We start from the raw sequence: 21,076 nt of genomic DNA on the forward strand, positions 1-21,076 counted from the left end.
ATTTACCAGGCATATGGCAGGCAGGGGTGCTGGGGGGCCGGGAGGCTGGCTGTCCTCCCAGCCCCCAGCAAATCTTCACTCTATCTGGGCTCCCTGGCGTTCTCTCTGCTTTTCTTCTTCTCTCGGTTTCCGTTCGTTCTTGGCTTCTGCTGGCGTCCCCGTGATGCCGCCCTTATAAACTCAGTCTCTCAAGCCAGGTGTACCCACTTCAGGTGCCCACCATCAGGCACGCTCTCAGGACCACAGGGTTCCCTCATTGATCCTAATGGCAGGAGGGCATAAAAGTCTGATACTTTTACCTTACCCTACAGGGGGAGTCTGGGTTCTTCATTATAGCCTGGCAAGGGTGGACATCTAGCCAACCACCCCCCCAGACTTGGCCATGGGGGTGTCAGGGTGTGGGGAGGCTGCAGGTTCTCCTGTATGTGGCTGGAGGAAAGCAGTCATTGCTGTAAGCGTTTGATCTTTTTTTTTTTTTAAAAAAAGAGATTTATTTATTTATGCATACAAGAGCTGGGGTGTAGGCCAGAGGTACAGGGGGTAAGAAGATTCACCAGAGACAGAGTGGGGAGCAGAACAGGCAGATCTACTGAAATACACTGCTGAGGGGAGCAGCAGGCAACTCAGGAGAGTCTGCTGTGCCATGTGGGTAGCTCCCTGGTCAGGGATCGAACTCGTGCTGCAGAGGATGCAGATAGCTTCACAGTGCTGAGACTTAACCCCTGGCGCTACCAGGGAGGCCCCATCCCTGCTTCTTTCTAAAAGCAGGGTGTTGTGGACCTTTTTTTTTTTTTTTTTTTTTTTGCCTGTGCCCATTGGCATTTCCGGTGTCAGCTTCCCCAGTATTCAGGGGAGGAGGTTGAGACACAGAGACAATTCACCCAGGCAGTTCACACCTTTCCACTCTCTGGCCCCAAGCTTCCGCACACACCCTCTGCTCACCTCCCAGTCTGCTCAGATTTGTTTTATGATATCCGGGGCTTTTCGTTGCACGTAGCAAAAGGAATGGGGTAAGGGCCTCCCTCTGCCCAGGACATCGCTGCTTTCTGAAGTTCATCATTCTATTTCCTTCCCAATGGTCAGCAGAGTCGATGGTGGTGCCGGAGTGAAGTCACCTTGGATGGCTGTGACCTTGAAGACTCTTGAGTATATAACACTAAGAGTGAAACTTGGGCCTCCCTGGTGGTGCAAGGGGTTGAACACAGCGCTGTGAAGCTGTCTGTAGCCTCTGCAGTGCCAGTTCGATCCCCGCTGGCCTCGGAGCACCCCACATGGCAAGCAGACCTCTCCTGCCTCGCCTGCTGCTCCCCTCAGCAGTGTATTTCGTCAGTCTGCCTGTTCTGTTCCCTGCTCTGTCTCTGGTGTATCCTCTCACCCTCCCACGCATCTGGCCTGTACCCCAGCTCTTGTATTAAAAAAAAAAAAAAAAAGAGTGAAACTTCCCTTCTCTGTAGGATTTGCATGGATTTGCCTGTGGTCTGGTTCTGGCCTCCAAACACTCACGGACCAGAAGCCTGATCAAGATGGCTGGTTTTAGTCTCAAGACGTACCCCTCAGGTGCACGGACAGAAGTTGGTTTCTCCTTTCTGATCTAGGAGCTCTTCTGAGGACCCTGGGGCCTGCTGGAACCCCCCCCCAACTCCCGCCCCCCCCCCCCCCCCCCGTGTCTGTCAGGTCTGGGCCCATGCATGCCTGTGAGGGCAAGTCGCGTGGACGGGTGTCACTCACTGCAAATACTTGAGCATTGACCTGAGCTGTTTTCAGGCTGACAGTTCTGAGCTGCTTGGCCTGAGCCGTTGGCCCTTCCTGAGCGCTGGTGGGAGGCTGCTGGGGCAGGGCCGCTCTGACACTAATCATCCTACCTGGGGACAAAGCCTCAACATCTTCAAGTGTTCCTCTGACCTGGCTCCGATCCCACCCCCAGATCGTCCTGCCTCTCGGTGGCCCTCAGAGTCGAGAGGTGGGGGGTGTGGCCAAGGAGGATAAAAATCAGTCACTGGAGACTTTGCTGTGCTTCCCCTTTCACTCTCAGACGCTGCCAGGGTCCCTGAAGAGGGAAGACACAAGGAAACAGGTAAAAAAGGATTTTTTCTTTTGGATCCAGCACGCAAGGAGCATGGAGGGGCTGCTGTGGGCCGGGCACAGACCCTCTCTCTTGCCTGCATTACCACAGGCTGTGGGGTTCTGTCTCTGGGCATCCCCCCATCCCCACCAGGCCTGGCCAGTCTTCTGAGAGCAGGATGGCCCCTGGGCTTCCGGGAGGGCAGATGGACCTGGGGAGGTCAGCTCTGAGGTCCTGCCTATGCTGTGCAGGCCTCAGGCCTAGAGCCCATGACCTGGCTTGAGTCTCGCGCCTGCTCGCCAGCCTCCTGGCCCGCCCTCAGCGGCCTCTACTTCCGGGCCAGGGGCCCTTCTTCTCGTGCCCAGGGACTGCTTGGGGCTCCTGGGGGTGACCATGTAGCCCCGCTCAGACAAACCCCTGCCCTGTGCATCCCAGCATTCTCCAACCAGGCCCCAGTGAGGTGTGTCTGGTTGCTGCTGGCAGAGGGGCCACAAGGGCCCAGCCCCCGGGAGAGCCTCTTTGCCAAGGGGAACAAAATCTAGCCTGTGTGAGATCCCAAAGGGGGCCCAGAGCTTGTCGCCCAGAACACTGGCTCTGGGGCCCTGCCCAGCTCTGCGTGACAAGCGTGAAGTAGATGCTCAGGCTGCAGACAGGTGCGGGGCGAGACTGGCCCTTCGCTGGGAGACGCCTGAAAACCACACGCAGCTGAGGAAAGGGCTTGAGAAGGTCTAGAGCTAAGTTTCCTCTTTCATTTTTTTAAACTCAGCTTTTCTCAAATAGACGTGACCTTAAAGCCTCTTTTGGGCATATAACAATCTCAGCACCTGCAGACCTGGTAGCAACTCTGCCTAGAGAGCCCCCCGCACCCCTAGTCCAGCCCCAGGCCAGGCCAGCAAGGCTGCCTCTGGTGACTGACCCCTTCCCGCTTTCAGCAGCAGCTGGGCTCCCCCACCAGGACTGCACACCCAGGGCCTTTGGCAAGAGGCCATCAGCACCAGGGCCCGGGGAGGTGGTGCCTGGGAAAGGCAGGGTGGGTGGGAGGTGAAAAGGCACTGACCGCAATGAGAAAGGAGACACACTCTGTGGGCACATCCTGCCAGCTCCCCGGGGACCCCTGAGGGTACAGCCATGCAAATAGGGACTTAAATTTAACTTTATGTAAATGCAACTCTATGTATAAGTCTAATAGCTTGGCCCAAGCTCACTGCAGGGGGTGGGCGGAGAGAAGTTGCAAACTGGTGCCCGCCCTTGACCTCTGACCTCCGCCTCTGGTCCACACACTGGCTTTGTCTGACCAGCGCTGTGCTGGATTTTTTATAGCAGGGCATTGCACCTGAAAAATCTGCTTGTTTCTTTCAAAAGAGGAAGACCAGGGGGTGGTGATCCCATGTTATCAGCCTGTTGCTGAATGTCGCTGCCTTTCCACAGGGCCTCTGTGCCCGCCTGCTTGACTGAGGCTTCTGACCCAGCCCCTGTGAACATCTGAGCGGGCCCCTTGGGCCTCAGCTTCCTGAGCCCTTCCGGTGCCCTCTAAGTGCTCTCCTGGCATCACACACCATCATTAGGTTTAGAGTAACTTTTGCCCTTGGTCCTTAAAATCAAGGTCAAGGCTGACCACATTTCTCCCCTAGGAAGACCCTCAACTCATTGCCCCAAAGTGAGCTCCAAGTTACCCGGGATCTGGCATCTGAGGTGCTCCATAGTCTGGTGCCACTCACAGCCTGACAGGTGGGCAGGAAGCTTGTAAAATGGTGGGTGGGCCAGGTGTTGGGCAGGAGCAGCTGGCCCTCCAGGCCCTGGGCTGGTCATAGAGGCACGCGGGCTCCAGGGAGGGGCTGTGGGCATCCAGCATTCCACATCCTGCCCTGCAATCGAAATGGTCCTCCCAGCATTGGGGAAAGAGGTCAAACTCGGGGGGTCAGCAAGGAGTGCCCCCTGGGAGAAACCAGCCACCAGATGACTCAAAAATAAACTCTCCTGGCCCAGGGTCTGGCCCAGACAGCACCATGTGCCTGCTCAGGCCCTTGCTGGTCCTCTTGCTCGGTAAGAACCGCGGCCTCCGCTGGGACCTGGGCTCTTGGGTGGCAGTGGGAGCTGGGGCAGACAAGAGCAAATGTGGGGGGCGGGCAGGCGGGATATGTATGTGTGTGTATACATCTCTCTTTGTGTATTTTCCTCTCTCCCTCTATCCTCAGAGGGGATGTTTTGTTCCTTTGAAAGCGCCCTGTGTCCCTCAATAATGCTTTCTGATCACTGTGGTGGGTTCCAGAATACTTGGCTTTTTCTGACGCAAGCGCAAGCTTCTGGAAGGTCGAGTCCCCGCCCATCCTCTACGCCTGGGAGGGGGCCTGCGTCCAGATTCCCTGCAGCTACTCAATCCCTGGGAATGGAAAGTCGCTGACACAGCTGATCGTGTATCAAAATTATTCGTATAAAGAAACCAAGAAGGAGTTCCAGGGGTCCATCCTCTATAATAGCACCACCCTCCCTGGGAGCACAGAGCTTTCTCCTCACTCCGGGAGGGTGCGATTTCTGGGCAACACCAGAAACAACTGCACCCTCCTCATCAACTCCGTGAAGGCCCAGGACACCAATAACCTGGGGCTGAGGATGTTAACGGTCGGGGACATGTGGATGCATCACCTGCACCTCAACATCTCCGGTGAGGCCCTGGGGAGGGCGTCTCCGCCACAGGCACAGGCAAGGAGGGAGCTGGAAGGTTCCCTCTAGCTGACCCGTAGCCTGCAGGGACGAGGCTGGAGTTGGGGAGTGGGTCAGGGGGCGGCGAGTGACTCAGGCACATGAGACAGTGGGGCTTTGCAAAGCAGAGCAGGAGCTCTTGTTCCTCCTCAAGCCTCCCCCTGCCACGCAGCTCCTGCCCCCTCTAGAATCTGGGACCTGGGTGGCCTGATTGTTTGAAGAGAAGGTAGAAATCTGGATTGTTCAATGGAATCTCCCAATATGTTAATGTTGGTGATTCATTCCAGTGAGCCCTCCCAGGCCAGGGGGTGCCATGCAGGAAGTCCCAGGCAGAGGTCTGAGGCCTGTACCCAGGCTAGGAGGCAGCACCGCTCCATGGCCTCTGCCCCTTTCCTCGCTGGGTTGTTCTGTGCAGCATTATGTTTGGGGAAAGAGCTGCAACTTCAGACACTAGTCTGAGGGGGCCGAGCCCCGGAGGTGGGTCAGCAAGGGGTGCCCTCTGGGAGAAACCAGCCACCAGGGAACTCAAAAGAAACTCTCCCGGCCCAGGCTTCCCTACTAAAGGAATCCCCTAAATGATTTCTTTTTTGTCCCCACTGTGGAGGTCATCAACAAATGCAGGGTTGGCATTGACGCTAAGAAACGTTTGTTGAACTCCACTGGTGAAAGTCTCCCAGGGGTAGGGAGCGAGAGCTAGAAAACAAACATCTGGGAGAGAGAAAGGAATAAGCACAACCGGGAAGGAGGCCCAGCATTCACGGGAACTCCTAGGGTGTCCTGGCCCGGCAGAAGGGGCTACAGCAGAGAGGAGAGGCTGCAGAGAGTTGGGGTCACTGGTTGGGGCTCCTGAGGGTGATTGGATGGAGGCGGGGGTGAAATCAGGGGTCAGGGGCTGGCGTACAGCAGCCCTGGGCCTCCTAGGCCTCCAACAGGCCCCTACTCTTTTGCAGAAAGAGCTCCCCCACCTCACATCCAGCTCCCTCCAGAAATCCAGGAGTTCCAGGAAGTCACTCTGATCTGTTCACTGAATTTTGCCTGTTCTGAGTACCCAATCCAACTGCAGTGGTCCCTGAAGGAGAGTGAGGGCACCTCGACACTCCTGAACACCAACACAGTGTCCAGCCAGAGCAAGCTCACGTTCACGGCTCTGTGGAGTCACCACGGCAGCAACCTGACCTGCAGCCTCCGGGACCAGGCGCAGCAGCTGCTCTCGGAGAAAATGGTGCAGCTGAACGTGAAGCGTGAGTCTCCCAGCACCTGAGCCTGCGTCCTCAGTGACACAGGAGGACATGTCGTCCGTGGGCCCCCATAGCCACCTCCCGCCTTCTCCAGCCTGTGGTCAGCTGGGTATTTCAGGAAACATGCACTTTAGCGGCTGCTTTGCTCTAACAGAATGAAGTAATCCCATCTACCCTCCAGCCCCAGCTTGACCGAGGGGGCGGGGGCATCTGGTCCGGGTTTCTCGTTGTTTCCCCAGGGAAGGGTGATGAGAACTTATTTCTGCATCATTTTTTGCACCTCATTCATTCACTCGATCAAGGCTGGGGATGCACTTGCTCCGTGCTGGGGCTAATTAGGGCGGCGGGGACCGAGCAGGGAGTAACGTTCTGGGCCTCTCTGGCCAAGCGCGGTCTTGGAGGCACAATTAAGTAGAACAACCAGGAAACAGAAGGGCACTGACGCAGCGAGCGGGAAGTGTGTTACGGGAAGGCTCCCAGGGAGGGAGACGTCTCTGAGGAGGATGAACTTGAACTGAGAGAAGGGAGGGACAGAGGGGTGCAGATATTTTCGGGAAGATTCCCGGGACCGGGTCAGGAAGAAGGATAAAGGCCTGAGGCAGGAAGCTGGTGTCTCTGCTACAAGCCAAGGGCCAGAGCTGCCGGAGGCACTGCCTGGAGGGGCTGGTGGTAGGAAAGGAAGCCGCTGGGGACAGCAGAGCAGGCCTGGATTCTTTTTCGAAGTGTGGAATCCCCTGAATGGTATCAAGCAGGGCAGTCAGGGTCTGCTCCACCGTGTTAGGGATGGAGCCCCGACCGGCAGAGGCCCAGGGTAGGGAGCGGGAGGCCATTTCAGCGGCTGTGATAGCTGCCTGGGCTCTGGGGCCAGGCCGGCTTTGTTGACCAGGTGACAGTGAGTCCATTGCACACTCACCCAGTAGCTGCTGCTTGAGCAGAACAAAGGCCCCAAGTCCTAGCCGATTTACACCCTCTGTCTCCTCCCTCCTGCCCCTCTGTTCCTCCAGACAAACCAAAGCTGAAGATCGAGGTCAGTCCCCAAGATGCCATTGTGACCGAGGGGCAGTCGGTGACCATGACGTGTGAGGTCATCAGCAGCAACCCAAAGCACCACACCCTATCCTGGTTCAAGAATGGGGAGTCACTGGGGAAGCAGGGGTTCACCCTCACGCTGTCCACAGCAACCAGGGACATGAGTGGGAAGTACCAGTGCGAGGCCATAAATGATTTAGGCCCAGGAAGGTCGGAGGAAGTGGACCTGCAGGTGCACTGTGAGCCTCCTGGGAGCTGGGAGGGGCGGCTGGGGAGTTAATGGGGTGCAGTGAAGGCCCTCCTCACCTCCCCACCCCTGCCCCTTCTTCCAGATGCTCCAGAACCTTCCAAGGTTGAAATCCAACCCTCAGCACCTAAGGAGGGAAATGCAGTCATTCTGAATTGTCAATCACAGGCCAACCCTCCTCCAACAAATTACACCTGGTATCACAATGGTCTTGAAATGTCGGGGGTGGCCGACACCTTCCGGATCCCAAGCGTCGGCCTCAGGCACGCTGGGAAGTATTCCTGCTTGGCAGAAAATAGTCTTGGTCGTGGACAAGTTGGCCAGGAAGCTGAGCTGGATGTCCAATGTGAGCAGTTGCAGAGACTCTGGGTCCTGGCGGGAGAAGACAGAAGTGGCAGGAGGAGGAGGCAGCCGGTCCCGGGGTCCCCGAAGGAAAGCAGCAGAAGCTGGGTCCCCTGACATCAGCTTTGCGGGAGGGTCTGGATGACAGTTGCATTCGAAACTCCAGAACAGGGCCTGGGTCCTGGCAGGGTGCTCCAACTGATGTTTGTTGAGTGACTGAAGTGCAAGGTGACAGCGTCCCCCGAGGACACTAAGACTTGGTGTCCCGAGCCAGTGGCTTAGTCCCAGATGGGGTCCTGAGGTTTTCCAGAAGAACCAGGGCAGGGGGTGTCAGACGCCCTCCATCGCCAGCTGCTTAACACAGTCGATCTTGTCACTGAGCTGAGCTCCACGCAGAGACTAGAGCCCTGGCTGCTGGAGCGTCACAGGCTGGGCCATGGGGGGCGGCTAGTCCTGACCATGTGAACAGCCATATGTGAGAGCAGGAGCAGGAGCGCTTGCTGCCAAGGGGTGACTGCGCCTTGCACCCCATTCTAAGGGCATCATCTCATTTCATCCTCAATTCCCCGAGGCTCCGTGCTCTGAGACCCCCTCTTGACGATGAGCAAACTGAGGCCTCCCGCCCACGGCCACGCAGCTCTCAGCAGCAGGGCCGGGCAGTCTGGCTCCGGAGCTGTTTTGTTCCAGTTTCCACTTAATGTGGCAACAGGGCTCAGCGGCCCTCTGGGAGACAGCGTGCTCTGCTCTGCGTGGGGACCAGGGCTGGTCCTGACTGTGCCATCTTGCCTCAACCCACAGCCAGGCCGAAGGCCAGAGCAGGGTTTCTGTGCCCAAGCAGAGGCAAGGGAGGCTCGAGCCTGCCTCTGGTTCACTGAGGGCCGGCATGAATGCGGGGGTGCCAGGGAGCAGGAGGAAGCAGGAAGGAAAAGGTCTTATCTCTCTTTCTTCCAGATCCGCCCAAGTTGGTAACTCTGATGATTAAAGACCCCGCACAGATTCGAGAAGGAGACAACGTGACCCTCTCCTGTCACTACAACTCCAGCAACCCCGGAGTTAACCAGTATCAGTGGAAACTCGGGGCGTCCCAGAGGGAATCCCACTCTCAGGTGCTGACAATCCAGAGAGTTGCCTGGAATGCCGGGCCAGTCACCTGTGCCGCCTGCAACCAGTGGTGCTCGTGGGCAGGTCTCGTCAACCTGGATGTCCAGCGTGAGTGACCCGCAGGGGCTCTGGGGGACGCCCAGTGGGTGTGTGGGTCTCCAAGGGTGAGGACCCTGGGGCCTGCACCAGGGTCTTCAGGGGAATTAGGGGAGAGAGGCCCAGATGCAGTCCTGGGGACAGAGAGAGGGTCAGGGACCCGAGAGGTCAGCCAGAGGCCCTTGCTCTCCAGATGCCCCCAGAGGTGTCTCCATTAAGAGCAACTCCAGTTCTGAGGTTCGCTCCGGGCAGCCGGTCTTCCTGAGCTGTGACTTCTCAAGTAGCCGCCCCACAGACGTCCACTTCTTCTGGAAGAAAAACGGGATCCTTCTGAAGAAAGAAAAACAACTGCGCTTCAACTCCATCACTCCAGAAGATGCTGGAAGTTACCACTGCCTGGTCAACAACTCCATAGGACAGACCCTGTCCGAGGCCTGGGAGCTCCGAGTGCTGTGTGAGAGGCTGCCCCGGGGCTGGAGCGGGCGGGCTACGGCGACCCCGGGCCTGACCTCGCCTCTCCTTCCAGATGCACCCCGGAGGCTGCGCGTGTCCATCAGCCCACAGGCCGGGGTGGTCGAGGGGAAGGAGGCCGTCCTGACGTGTGAGAGCGACGCCAACCCGCCCGTCTCCCATTATGACTGGTTTCACTGGAACGACCACAAACCCCAGCAGTCTAAGCAGATGCTGAGACTGGACTCTGCCAGCATCCAGGACGCGGGGGCCTACTGGTGCCAGGGGGTCAACTGGCTGGGCAAGGGCCAGTCACCCCCCAGCATCCTAACTGTCTACTGTAAGAACCTTCCCTCTCCTTCTCTGGCCCAGCCACTGCTGTAGCCCCCACCTCCGGGAGACCCGCCTCTTGTCCTAGAGGCCGCTGCATCCGTACCCGGATGTTGCAAAGCTGAGCCACCCCAGCGGCACCCTCAAGCCAGGCCTTGCGCTCCAGATCACCTCGCCCCTCCCTGGCCTAAGCTTCCCCTCCGTCCTGCCGGGCAGCCTGCCCCTGCCCTGCACCCAGCTGCCCTCTGTCGAGCTCAGCCTCGCCTGACTCTCTCTAAGAGAGTTCCCTCTTCCAGGCATCCCGAGCTCTGTGGGTGTCTCTCTCTCTCTCATTTTTTTTTTTTAAAGATTTATACAGAGCTGGGGTGTAGACCAGAGGTGGTGGTGGGGAGAGGATTCACCAGAGACAGAGTGGGGCGCAGAACAGACGGATCGACTGAAATACACTGCTGAGGGGAGCAGCGGGCGAGACAGGAGAGGTCTGCTGCACCACATGGGTCAGCTCCCTGGCCGGGGATCGAACTCACGCCACAGGCGGTGACTGCAGTTAGCTTCATAGTGCTGATGCTTAACCCTTGCGCCACCAGGGAGGCTCTGTCTCACCTCCATGGTTTTTAAGAAACACAAAACAAGTATATGGCAAGAGATTAAAACAGCAGGACAGACACCATTCTCTTCTTGATCCCTGAGAATTCTACCCCACCCCCGCCTCGAGGCCTTTGCTGCTGGAGGCTCACAGACTCACCAGCGTGGGCACAGCAGGAACGCAGCCTGTGCACCCTTCTTTGCTGCTCACTGTGGGCAGGCTCGCACCTTGCCTGAGCCTGCTCTTCCTCCCGTGTAGTTACCGCCCTCGGAGGCTGGGCCATGAGCTTGCACACGCAGGTGTCTGAAGACTGGAAACATCGGGAGGTGTTTCATTTACTAATTGTACTTTTTCCGATGAAGGCTTGGAGTCCTGGCTTTAAATGGAGAGGGTCGTCTCTTGCAGAGCCGCATGCTAGAGGGAGCAGCCTGGACGTGCTACTGGAGCTAGCGCATGATGCACATGAGCTTTTGCAGTCTCCTGGGAGATCCGCTTCTCATCCTAGGGGCCGCTGCATCCATTCCCGGATGCTGCAAAGCTGAGGCACCCCAGTGGCACCCTCAAGCCGCGCCATCTCTTGCTGTGGGTGCACTTGCAAGATCAGCCGCAGGAGAAACTCCTACTGGGAATAGTGGGGTTGGGGGACACATGGCTTAAGCTCTGGTACTAGAGCCGAGCTGCCCTCGAAGAGGGCGTCCATTTGTGGGGGTTATGTTCTCTGGATTTGCCCATGTTGGTCTCAAAGCAAGAGGCCCAGGTGAGGAGTTTGCCGTCTCCTCTGAGGGAAGGCCCAGAGGCTGGAGCCGGCTGCTCGGGTTTTTTGTTTTTTTTTAATCACATGCCCATGTGGAGTCTCCAGGCAGGACAGGCCAGTGCAGAGTGTGTCGGATGCCTGCCAGGCGATGACCACAGACCAGTGCGGGGTTATCTGATGGAGCCTGTGCCATCAGCTGACAGTCACCCCTTTCTCCATCAGATAGCCCAGAGACCATCGGGAAGCGCACGATCATGGGAGTGGGGCTCTGCCTGGTAGTGGCCATCCTGGTGATGTGGGGTGTGAAGCTGCAGAGAAGGTGAGCTTGCTCTGCCCCTCCCTCCCCTCCGATTCTGGGGAGTAGCCCTGTAGGCCCTTGGGCCCAGCCCACAGGGTCCTGTTTCCAGCCCTTGATCCCCACTGAGTGGGTCTTCATTTCTTAGGTACAAGAGGATTCAGAGCCAGCAGGGGCTTCAGGAAAACTCCAGCGGGCAGAGCTTCTTTGTGAGGAATCAGAAGGTAGGATGGAAGGAAGATGGGATGCGGGGCAGCCCTTGAGTTAAGCAGAGGAACAGAGAGGAACCTGGAGCGTCAGACCCAGTGGGACCTGGGTGGAGACCCAGCAGGCCCTGGAGCGCAGACCCAGCAGGACCTAGGGTGCAGACCCAGGGGGACTTGGGGTGTCAGACCCAGGGGAGAGGCACCCATGTGGGGGAGGACTGATGAAGACAGGAGCCTTGTCTCTCTCCCAGGTTAGAAGGACCCCCTGTGATGAAGGCCGCCATTCTCTGGGCTGCTACAACCCGGTGATGGAAGACTCCATCAGCTATGCTATGCTGCGCTTTCCCGACACGCAGAGGACTGGGTACAGAGGGTGCCGGGAGGGTGACGCCCACACCCTGGGAAGGCTGTGGGAGGAAGAGCTGGTGTCCTGCACCCACCCCCTGTGCCAGGCCCCGCCATCACCCATTCCCTGCCCCAGCTCCCTAACAAGCCCCGGGGTGAGGAATGGCATCTGGCTTGGGCCTGTCCCGCAAGCCGGCAGCAGGCGCGCCCAGGGCCCATGTCCATCGCCAAGGCAAAGACGTGGATTATACATCCACTCACTTACCTGACACCTTAGCTCCTACTGTCCATCAGCCATAATCCATGGGGGGCAGAGAGGCTGGGCTGCTCGTGGGATGCAGATGAGTCCGGACAAAGGAGAGTTCCCGCCAAGCACTTCGTGGGTGATCATCTGTCTGCTCTCCCTGTCAGAAATACAGGGGCCTCAGAGTCGCAGGGACCCTCCCCAGCCTGGGAGGACACGGTCACTTACTCCGTGGTGCAGAGGCATCCAGTGGCTAAAGGACAGGTAAGGAGGGAGGCCAGCCTCGGCCGTGAGACCATGTGGGAAGGACAGGGACACTGAGTGGTGGCACAGGCAGGGTAGTAGGGAGGGTGCACAGGCACTGTGTAGGCAGAGGCAGTGCAGGCACCGTCCCATCTGAGAGGTGACTGCCGCCAGTTTCTGCCCAGGAAGATGTCTGCTCGGGCTCTTGGGCCCCAGATGGATCCCACTTGGGCAAGAAAACAGATGTTGGGGGCTGGTGACCACGAGGCCAAGCTGACCATGGTGACTCTCTCAGGGCGACTATGAGAACGTGACTCCAGATACTCCAGAAGAGGAGGGGATCCATTACTCAGAACTGATTCATTTTGGCACTGGGGAGCGGTCTCCGGCGCTGGAGAGCGTGGAATACGTGACCCTCAAGCACTGATGATACAAACCTGCTGAACTGGAGGTGCCCAGGGCGGAGGGACCAAGCAGTCCTGGAGCTTTCCCAGCCCCTGCTGCTCAGCTACTGTTTTGCAGTCCCCCCGACATGTGCGCCCAGTTATCACAGCCCCATCCACACAGAGCACTTCGGGGCCAGCCCAGAGATAGGCTTCCTTCTCAGCACCGGTGACCCCGACGTCCAGAAGGCCCCTCCCTTGTCATTTTCCACTCTCCTCCCACCCAGAAACTCTAAGCACCTGCCCTGCGTTGTACAGCAACTCCAGCCACCTGCTGCAGCCCACCGCTGCCAGCCCTACCCCCAGCTGGCCAAGTCCTGCTGGGATCGACTTGTGGCTTTTCCCCCTTCCCACCAACCCCCTTACTGACTGCTCTGATACCCCACTCACTACTCGTTTGCCCAGTCTCTGCCTCTGCGGCCAAGCCCAGGGAAAGGAACAGAAATGAGGCAGGAAGATGCACTGTCGGCGCTGGCTTCTCTGTGTGCCAGCGAGGCACCCCCAGGAAGGCTTCCCCAGAGGAAGGGGAAGCCACTGTAGCCCTGCAGCCGTCGGGGTCCTGTGGTCTGAGGGTGCAGGCCAGCAGGTGACAAACAGAGAGCTGTACAATAAAGGTGGTTCAGGCACCACTGCAAAGAACCAGCAAGGCATTTCCAGTCTGTGGCATCAGAGTGGGGACAGGGAGCTGGAGTAGGTGCTGGGGCCTTGGGGGGAAAGGCAAGGAGCCAGGTAACTTCCTCACCAAATCCAGGGGCGCCTGGCCTGGTGGCGGGGTGCAAGGACCCTGAGCTGACAAGCAGGAGTCTGAGTCTTGAACGTCCACTCAACTGGAGACTCAGCAGTGATGTTGAGGAAAGCTCAGCAGCCTGTCTGGGTTTCAACCGCTTTATCCGCAATGGAGACGCCACCACCAACTGCGCAGGTGGCTCCGGATAGGAAGTGGGCTTGAATTTATGTCTGCTGGGGTCACCCTATAAGAAGGCTGACTCTATAGCCGAAAGTCCCTAAAAACCAAATCCCTATCTGCTTTGCATCTCTTGAAGTATGTAAAAAGGGGAAGCCAAGGACAGTGATTTGCAAGTGACCCTGCCAAGTTCTTTCACAATCCGCAGCTGCCTGGCAGTTTCTCGAAGGCCGGCTGCCCGGAGAAACCTCACAGCTTTTCTGTCTTCCTATCGCCCCTCCAGCCAGTCCTGGGTGTGATCGCTGACGGCACCTGCCCGGTTCGCTCCTCCCTGCTCCCCTCCTCTGCTCAGGCTTCATCTCTGTCCACCTGTCCACCTGCCCAGGCCCACACCCCAAGGGGCAGGAGCATGTGGCCCCTCAATCAGCAAGAAGATGCTGAGAGAAGATGACTTCTGGTGGGTTTTGTAATGAGGGGAGTTCCCGTGAATCTACGTCCTCCCCAGCAATTTCTTGGGGAGGAAGGAGGGACTCAGAAAACTGTTTACGTGACAGTGGCAAGGGTTGGGGGCTTTTGTGTTGAAAGTGAGGCCTGGTCCTGGGCAGCTGTTCACCCAGTTATCCAGCACCCGCCGAAGCACCCAGCACAGAACCGGTTGTTGAGGTAGGATAAGGATAAGGCAGAGTTTGAATTTTGGGGCTCTCTAGTCTAATCACAGTAGAGATCTGGAGAACCTTGTCTCCCGCCATACCCAGCTCAGCTCTTCTCCCAGACTCTTGCTGTGAGAGGTAAAATGCACCCCTTTGGATTTTCCTCCTGGTTCTGTCCGTTTCTGTGACTCCCACAGACCAAGGGCTGTAGGGCAGGTTCCCCTTGAGCGGGCTGAAGGCACCCCAGGATCCCTGGGCCCTGGCACAGGCTCCCTGGCAACGTGGGTCTCCTCCCTTCCTGTCCTCGGCCCAGCTGCCAACATAAACCCACTTCAGGATCAATTGACCGAGAGACGAGATGCCACTGTCAATAGCCACCGCTGAGGCGTGCACAGCAGGTGCTGGGGAGCGCTGAGGTGGGGGCTGTGGGATGCAGGCAGCCTCCCCTATGCCCCAGACCTCATGGCCCACTGATCCGTTGGGGCGGGTGACTCAACTCACGAGACCCCTGTGGGGTGCAGGACAGCAGTGGACAAAGCAGACAGAAATCCTCCCCCCCTTAACTAACGTTCCAGAAATGTTCTAGCAACGCTACTGCCACAGACCGGAGGGCCTGTTTGTGAGCAGGCACGGAGGGGGTGCCGCTGAGGAGCTGTCGCTGCCTGGGGGTCTGAACCACAGGCCAGGCCACAGCAGAGATCTGGAGACCCTTGTCTTCCGCCCCGCCTGGCTCTGCTCATCTCCCAGACTCTTGCTGTGGATTTTCCTCCTGGTTCTGTCAGGTTCTGTGATTCCCAAAGACTGCATACTAGTCACAAACAACAGGTGGAAAATTCTGCTTTCCAAGGGCGCCTGGACCACCGGTGTGGGACAGGGAAGGGAAGCCAATGAGAATCCACTCAGTGACTGAGGTGGAAAAAGGGGGTCATTGATAGGCTGTGGGTCCCCTGTGGCTCCTGCTGAGCCCCGTGAGGAACACCTCCAAGGAAGGTGCTTTGAGGTGGGGAAGCCCCTGTCTCCCACGAGCACTCCCACAAGAGCTGGCTCTGGGTGGCTTGGATTTAGCGAGGGGCGTAAAGGCCTGGCGGCCCCAAGAAAACTAAAGTCACTGTGATGAGTGAGGTCGACCTGGAGTCACAGGCCCAGAGACAGATTCACAGAGCCAGCCCGGGCCATCTGATCCCACTTTCAGTATCCCCCTGGAGGCCCAGCCCCTGCCCCGAGAGGCCGCCTCTGGGGCCCTGTTCTCTCTGCCCTGCCTCTGCCTGGCCCTCCTCATCTCTGCCTGGAATGACAAGGTGACCCAGACAGGGAGCTAAATGACAGACTCCCCAGAGGCTGAGGAAGAAGCTGAATGGCCAGCGAGGGGCACCTGCCATTTTCACCTCAGTGAGTCCCAGGGCCGTGCTCCCCGGATATCCATGCAGCCCAGAGAGAGGCCGGTGGAGACCACAGGCCAGGCCACCAATGCACTTCACCCCTGTCTCTCCTCTCCCTCCTGCCAGAGGGAGAGAAACCACCCTCCTCAAGCTGGAGAAGGGAAGACGGAGCCGCCTCCTCACAAAATAAGCCCACCTTTGGGGGATGGCAGAAGCTGTACCCCGGAATGATTATTTCATGATTGCCACTGGTGACAGTGTGAGGATGAAAGCACTGGGTACATTCTGTGGTCTAGAAGGGAGCCAGGGAGGCCAGGCCTGCCCGCAAGCTCGTCCATCTGGGAATAGGGAGCCTCCAGGGGAGGTCTGAGCAGGTGTGTGTGTGTGTGTGTGTGTGTGTGTGTGTAGGGGTGTTAAAGTTGTGTTCTGCTTGTACCCACCAACCCAGCCCCCTCAAGGTGCTGGTTACACACGTCTCACTCCTGAAGACAACCACTGCTCTCTCTCCCCTTCCCCGGGTACCGTCACCTCTGTGGACCCTCACCTCCAGGCGGGCCTCAGCTTCCAGCCGGAGATGCCCGATTAGCTGCTCACCCATGCTGCTAGGGCCTCAGGCTAATGGCCCTACCACCCCACCCTGCTCTCCCTTCCAGCTCACTGCCCATGCCAGCACCCGCCCACAGCCCAGCCAGGGGACTCCTGGCAGAAACATCTGGCAGCACCAGGAGGTGAGTCCTCTTTCTGTGGCTCCTCTCTCCACCAGCAACCACTCCCTAGGCCCCGACACTCCCCGTATTGGCTGTGGGACCCGTGTCACTGACGGGCGCTGCTTGCCCTGGGTCTCCCCTGGGGATATCCTTTCCCTATCCTTTGCCACAAGCTCCACCTTACCCAAAGCCCACATATCTTCCCCTGAGCTAGGAGTTGCCACACACCCTCCCATTACCTGTTGGGCAGCCCCTTCACTTTCGGGAGGAATTGCAGGTGGGGGAACCAGTGTACCTTCCATTCCAAGGACAACACCTGCCATTCTGAATCCTCTTTCCCCTTCTCTCCCCAGAGTCTCAGCAGTCACGAGGCCTTCCCTCCCGTGGGACCTGCGTGCCTTCCTTCCAGTCTCGACTGTTGCCCCCAAGTGCTTTCCTCATTTTAAGGGGGGCTGTGGTGGAAAGCAGGCAGACGGGGAGGGCTAGCAGTGCTGGCTTCTGATCCAGACTCCACGGCTAGCTGGCAGACCCTCCATCTCATCCCCTGGACTAGCTCCCTAGATGGCTTCTGACTCCCAAGCACTGCTGAAGACAGTTGGGATTCCAGGGGTCCCCCCACCCACCGGGTCAGAGATCTGAGGGCCTGGAGTGGAGCAGGAGTCCTGGAGGCCACAGGCCCCATGGACCTGCCCCCGCAGCTCTGCTTCGCCCTCTATGTGGCAGCCTTTGCGCTGGGCTTTCCGCTCAACGCCCTGGCCATCCGAGGGGCCGTGACCCATGCCCGGCTCCGCCTCACCCCCAGCCTGGTCTACGCCCTCCACCTGGGCTGCTCCGACCTGCTGCTGGCAACTTCTCTGCCCTTGAAGGCGGTGGAGGCCCTGGCCGAGGGATCCTGGCCCCTGCCGGCCGAGCTCTGCCCGGCCTTTGCCCTGGTCCACTTCGCCCCACTCTACGCGGGCGGGGGCTTCCTGGCTGCCCTGAGCGCCGGCCGCTACCTGGGCGCTGCCTTCCCCTTGGGCTACCAAGCCATCCGGAGGCCCTGCTATTCCTGGGGTATATGTGTGGCCATTTGGGCCTTTGTTCTCTGTCACCTGGGGCTGGTCTTTGGGCTGAGGGTTCCAGGAGGCCAGGAGGACAATACCACCAACTCCCTGGGCATCAACACAGCTGTCAACGGCTCTCTGGTGTGCCTGGAGGCCTGGGACCCAGCCTCAGCCGGCCCTGCCCGCCTCGGCCTCTCCCTTCTGCTCTACTTTTTGCCCCTGGCTGTCACAGCCTTCTGCTACGTGGGCTGCCTCAGGGCGCTGGCCGCCTCTGGCCTGAGCCACAGACGGAAGCTCAGGGCGGCCTGGGTGGCTGGGGGCGCTCTGCTCACGCAGCTGCTCTGCTTAGGGCCCTACCACGCCTCCAATGTGGCTGGCTTTCTGCACCCCAACATGGAAAGCTGCTGGCGGAAGCTGGGGCTCATCACCGGTGCCTGGAGCGTGGTGCTCAACCCCTTGGTGACCGGCTACTTGGGAGGGGGCACCGGTCAGGGGACAGTGTGTGTGGCAAGAACGAAAGGGGGGACATCCCAGAAGTAGCAGCTACTGCTGGGGGCAAGAGGCAGGAGGCTGCTTTTCCAGGCCCCCCAATGGGAGGCTGCGCCAAAGGAACTACAGGGGGGCCTTGCCTGGAGCCACATGGGGGAGAGCTGAGCCTGGCAGAAGACAGCAGTCCAGAGGCCAGGAGAATGGAGACCTGGAAAGTAGGTCGCAACAGGAAGGTAAGCTTGCTTCTCACACCCTCGGGCCTCATTTCTGCCCTCTCGCTCCTCATGTGCGCTTATCTGCCTTTTACCAGGGGGGGAAGACACAGAGGAAAGAATCTGCTTTTTTCATTTTTAAGAAGTGGGGCACCAGCCAGAATCGCAGGGGTTGTGTGGGTGGGGGGCCGAGAAGAATCACCAGACACAGAGTGGGGCGCAGAACAAGCAGATGCACTGAACACGCTGAGGGGAGCAGTGGGCGAGACAGGAGAGGTCTACGGCGCCATGTGGGTAGCTCCCCAGCCGGCCGGGGATCAAACTCGCGCCATAAAGGCCGCGGACAGCCTCACAGCACCACACTCAACCCGCTGCACCACCAGGGAGGCCCAGGAATCTGCTTCTAAACTAGAGGGAGGGCCACCCTGGTGAGGGATCCACGCTGGGAAGTGCTACTCCAAAACCACTTCCTAGGGAAGAATATTTTAATTTCCGAAGACAGGCGGCAGGAAGGAGGGTCAGGACACTGTGCTGCCACTTGGGGGCGCCATGGGAACGTGAACAGAAGTTAGAAGGCAAAGATGCCTCAGCAGGAGGAAAAATACCATGGTCAACACCAAAAACAGCCACCCACAAAGAAAATCTCAGTTATGTGACAGGCACCCTGCCAAGCACCACAAGGCGTTTCATCTCACACGATCCCTGCCTTACCCGTGTGGCGGCTGGACACACGGGCAGGTTGTGCACTGTGCAAGGTGCCAGGACCAGCCCTGTTAGCGCTCTAGCCTGTGCCCTGCTCACTGAGCCATGTGCCCAGTCTTAGTTCTTCCCGGGTTCTTCAATCCAGGCTGAGGAACATGTTATTCTGATTGGCACAAAGACACTCTCCACTCCTCAAGCTGTGCTCAAGGGCTGCCACCTGGAGGGGGCACCGTTGGATTTAAGAACGTATTGCACATAAGATGTACATTTCATAAAATTCACCCATTTTAAGTACACATGTCAAGGATTTTTAGTATATTTGGGGGCAGGCAGTTACCTCTGCATCCTCTCCAGAGCACTCTGTTACCTCCAGTAGATTCCTTCATGCTTATTTACGACTCATCACTCATCCCGGCTCCCTGCCCTGTCCCGGGCAATCAGTGGTCTACTTTCTCTCTATATAAATCTGCCTCTTCTAGACATTTTGTATCAAAGAAACGGAATACAGGATGATTTTAGGGCTGGCTTGTTTGAGTCAGCATTAAGTTTTGGAGGCTCACCCATGTCACAGAGTGTTTGGGTAAGTGCCTTTAAGATGCCAGAGTTCCCACTAAAGGACACCGCACATGGCCTGTCCATTCACTAGCTGATGGCCACGGGCCCGTGGACTCTTGGCGGTCACAGTGAACACTGATATGACCACTTATGTGTAGTCTTCCTGTGAACATGCTTTCGGTTCTCTTAAGTACATACCCATTGTGCTCTGGCTCCCACAAGTAAATTTATGTTAAACTTTTTAAAAAAGATTTATTTTTGCATTGAAGAACTGGGGTGTAGGCCAGAGGTGTGGGGGTGAGAGGATTCACCAGAGACAGAGTGGGGAACAGAACAGGCAGACTGACTGAAATACACTGCTGAGGGGAGCAGTGGGCAAAACAGGAGAGGTCTGCTGTGCCATGTGGGTAGCTCCCTGGCCGGGGATCGCACTCAGGCCTCTGAGGTGATAGCGCTGAGACTTAACCCCTAGTTCTGCCAGGGAGGCCCTATGTTGACCTTTTAAAAAACTGTCAAACTGCTCTCCAAAGCGGCTGCGGTGCATGAGACTTCCCATTGCTCCATCTTCCTGTGAGCTCAGTGTTTGATGGTGTTGCTCATGGCCATTCCAGTGGATATAAGATGCTACTGCCTTGTGTCCTGCAAATATCGGGATCAATAAATAATCTCACAAGCAGGACAAAACTTGGGTCTGAGCCTGGGGTGTGAAACTGACCAAACTATGCCCCGGAGCTGTCACTTCCCCACTGAGAGGCTCCAGGACACAGGATTTTAAGGCCTGGCGGTGACTAGGAGAGGCAGAGTGTTCGTTATGGGTCTTGTGTCCACTATAAAGTAGCTGCTATCACTGTCCCATCTCCCAGAGGCCAACGCTCACCAGTGATTGGCTCGATGGCGGCTAACATGTTAAGGACCCCCAAGGCAGCGTCAGGCTCATTAGCAGCCTTGACATGTAGTTGTGCTTTTATCCACACAATAAAAGCCTACGTCACAGGTGTTATGACTGTCCCTGTTGTACAGATAAGAAAGCAGAGGTACAGGGAGACTGAGTCACTTGCTCCAAATCACCTGGTCAGTACGGGACATGGCCGGCATCCAACACAGGCCTCTGACCCCTGAGCCCACAGTCTCCATCACTGCATCAAGCTTTGTCCCTCACAAGGCCCAGTTGAGGAGGCCATCCTAGAGGAGCAGGAGGAATTCAAGTAGAGGGTGAGGGAGAGAGAGAGAAGCCAGCTAGGCCAGATTGGAGCCTTCCCTGGAGGCTGCCTGAGGAGCAAGGCCCGCCATGGGGAAATTTCCTGCTCATTTTGCATATTGGCGTGGCCACGACCAGAGCTAAATACTTCTTTTGTGCTGCTGCAGAAGGATGAGTGATGTCATGGGCCCTGTCAGGTCTTTGTCAGTTAAGTTTGATAAGCCACCCACAGTTGGGCCGGGGGAGCCGGGAGGTGCTGAGCAGCAGAGCACCTGGGCTTTCCATTTGGCAGGTGAGCATGGCACCCCACAGGGTGGTGTGGAGGGTACCTTGGGGCGCTTGCTTTCTTGGGGAGGGTACCTGACACCCAAACTGGCGTCTGCCTGGGGAAAGCCAGGGGCGGGATGAGGGGGTGAGAGAGTGGGGTTGTGGTCGTGTTTCCTATTGACAGTAGAGATGCTGTGGCTTGGTGGGCTTGAGACCCCACCTCACGTACCGTCTCTCTCTCTCTCCAGTGGCCGTCACC

General features: G+C 57.9%; 2 protein-coding genes across 2 annotated transcripts; both read left to right on the forward strand.

The window, feature by feature from the left end:
- Positions 1 to 4,068: 4,068 nt before the first annotated feature.
- CD22 (CD22 molecule) lies at positions 4,069 to 12,695 on the forward strand (the record flags this gene model as incomplete). The annotated part of the gene is made up of 13 exons (XM_084256881.1): positions 4,069 to 4,105; positions 4,332 to 4,724; positions 5,713 to 6,003; positions 7,005 to 7,268; positions 7,362 to 7,622; positions 8,570 to 8,827; positions 9,009 to 9,269; positions 9,342 to 9,605; positions 11,158 to 11,254; positions 11,379 to 11,454; positions 11,688 to 11,800; positions 12,193 to 12,274; positions 12,564 to 12,695. The coding sequence occupies 13 exons, from the start codon at positions 4,069 to 4,071 to the stop codon at positions 12,693 to 12,695; spliced, it is 2,529 nt and encodes an 842-aa protein (XP_084113007.1).
- Positions 12,696 to 17,031: 4,336 nt separating this feature from the next.
- Positions 17,032 to 17,934, forward strand: FFAR1 (free fatty acid receptor 1; the record flags this gene model as incomplete). The annotated part of the gene is made up of 1 exon (XM_084257150.1): positions 17,032 to 17,934. The coding sequence occupies one exon, from the start codon at positions 17,032 to 17,034 to the stop codon at positions 17,932 to 17,934; it is 903 nt and encodes a 300-aa protein (XP_084113276.1).
- Positions 17,935 to 21,076: the final 3,142 nt, after the last annotated feature.

The sequence above is a fragment of the Talpa europaea genome (assembly GCF_964194135.1).
Source record: "Talpa europaea genome assembly, chromosome: 16".
NCBI classification, from domain to species: domain Eukaryota; kingdom Metazoa; phylum Chordata; class Mammalia; order Eulipotyphla; family Talpidae; genus Talpa; species Talpa europaea.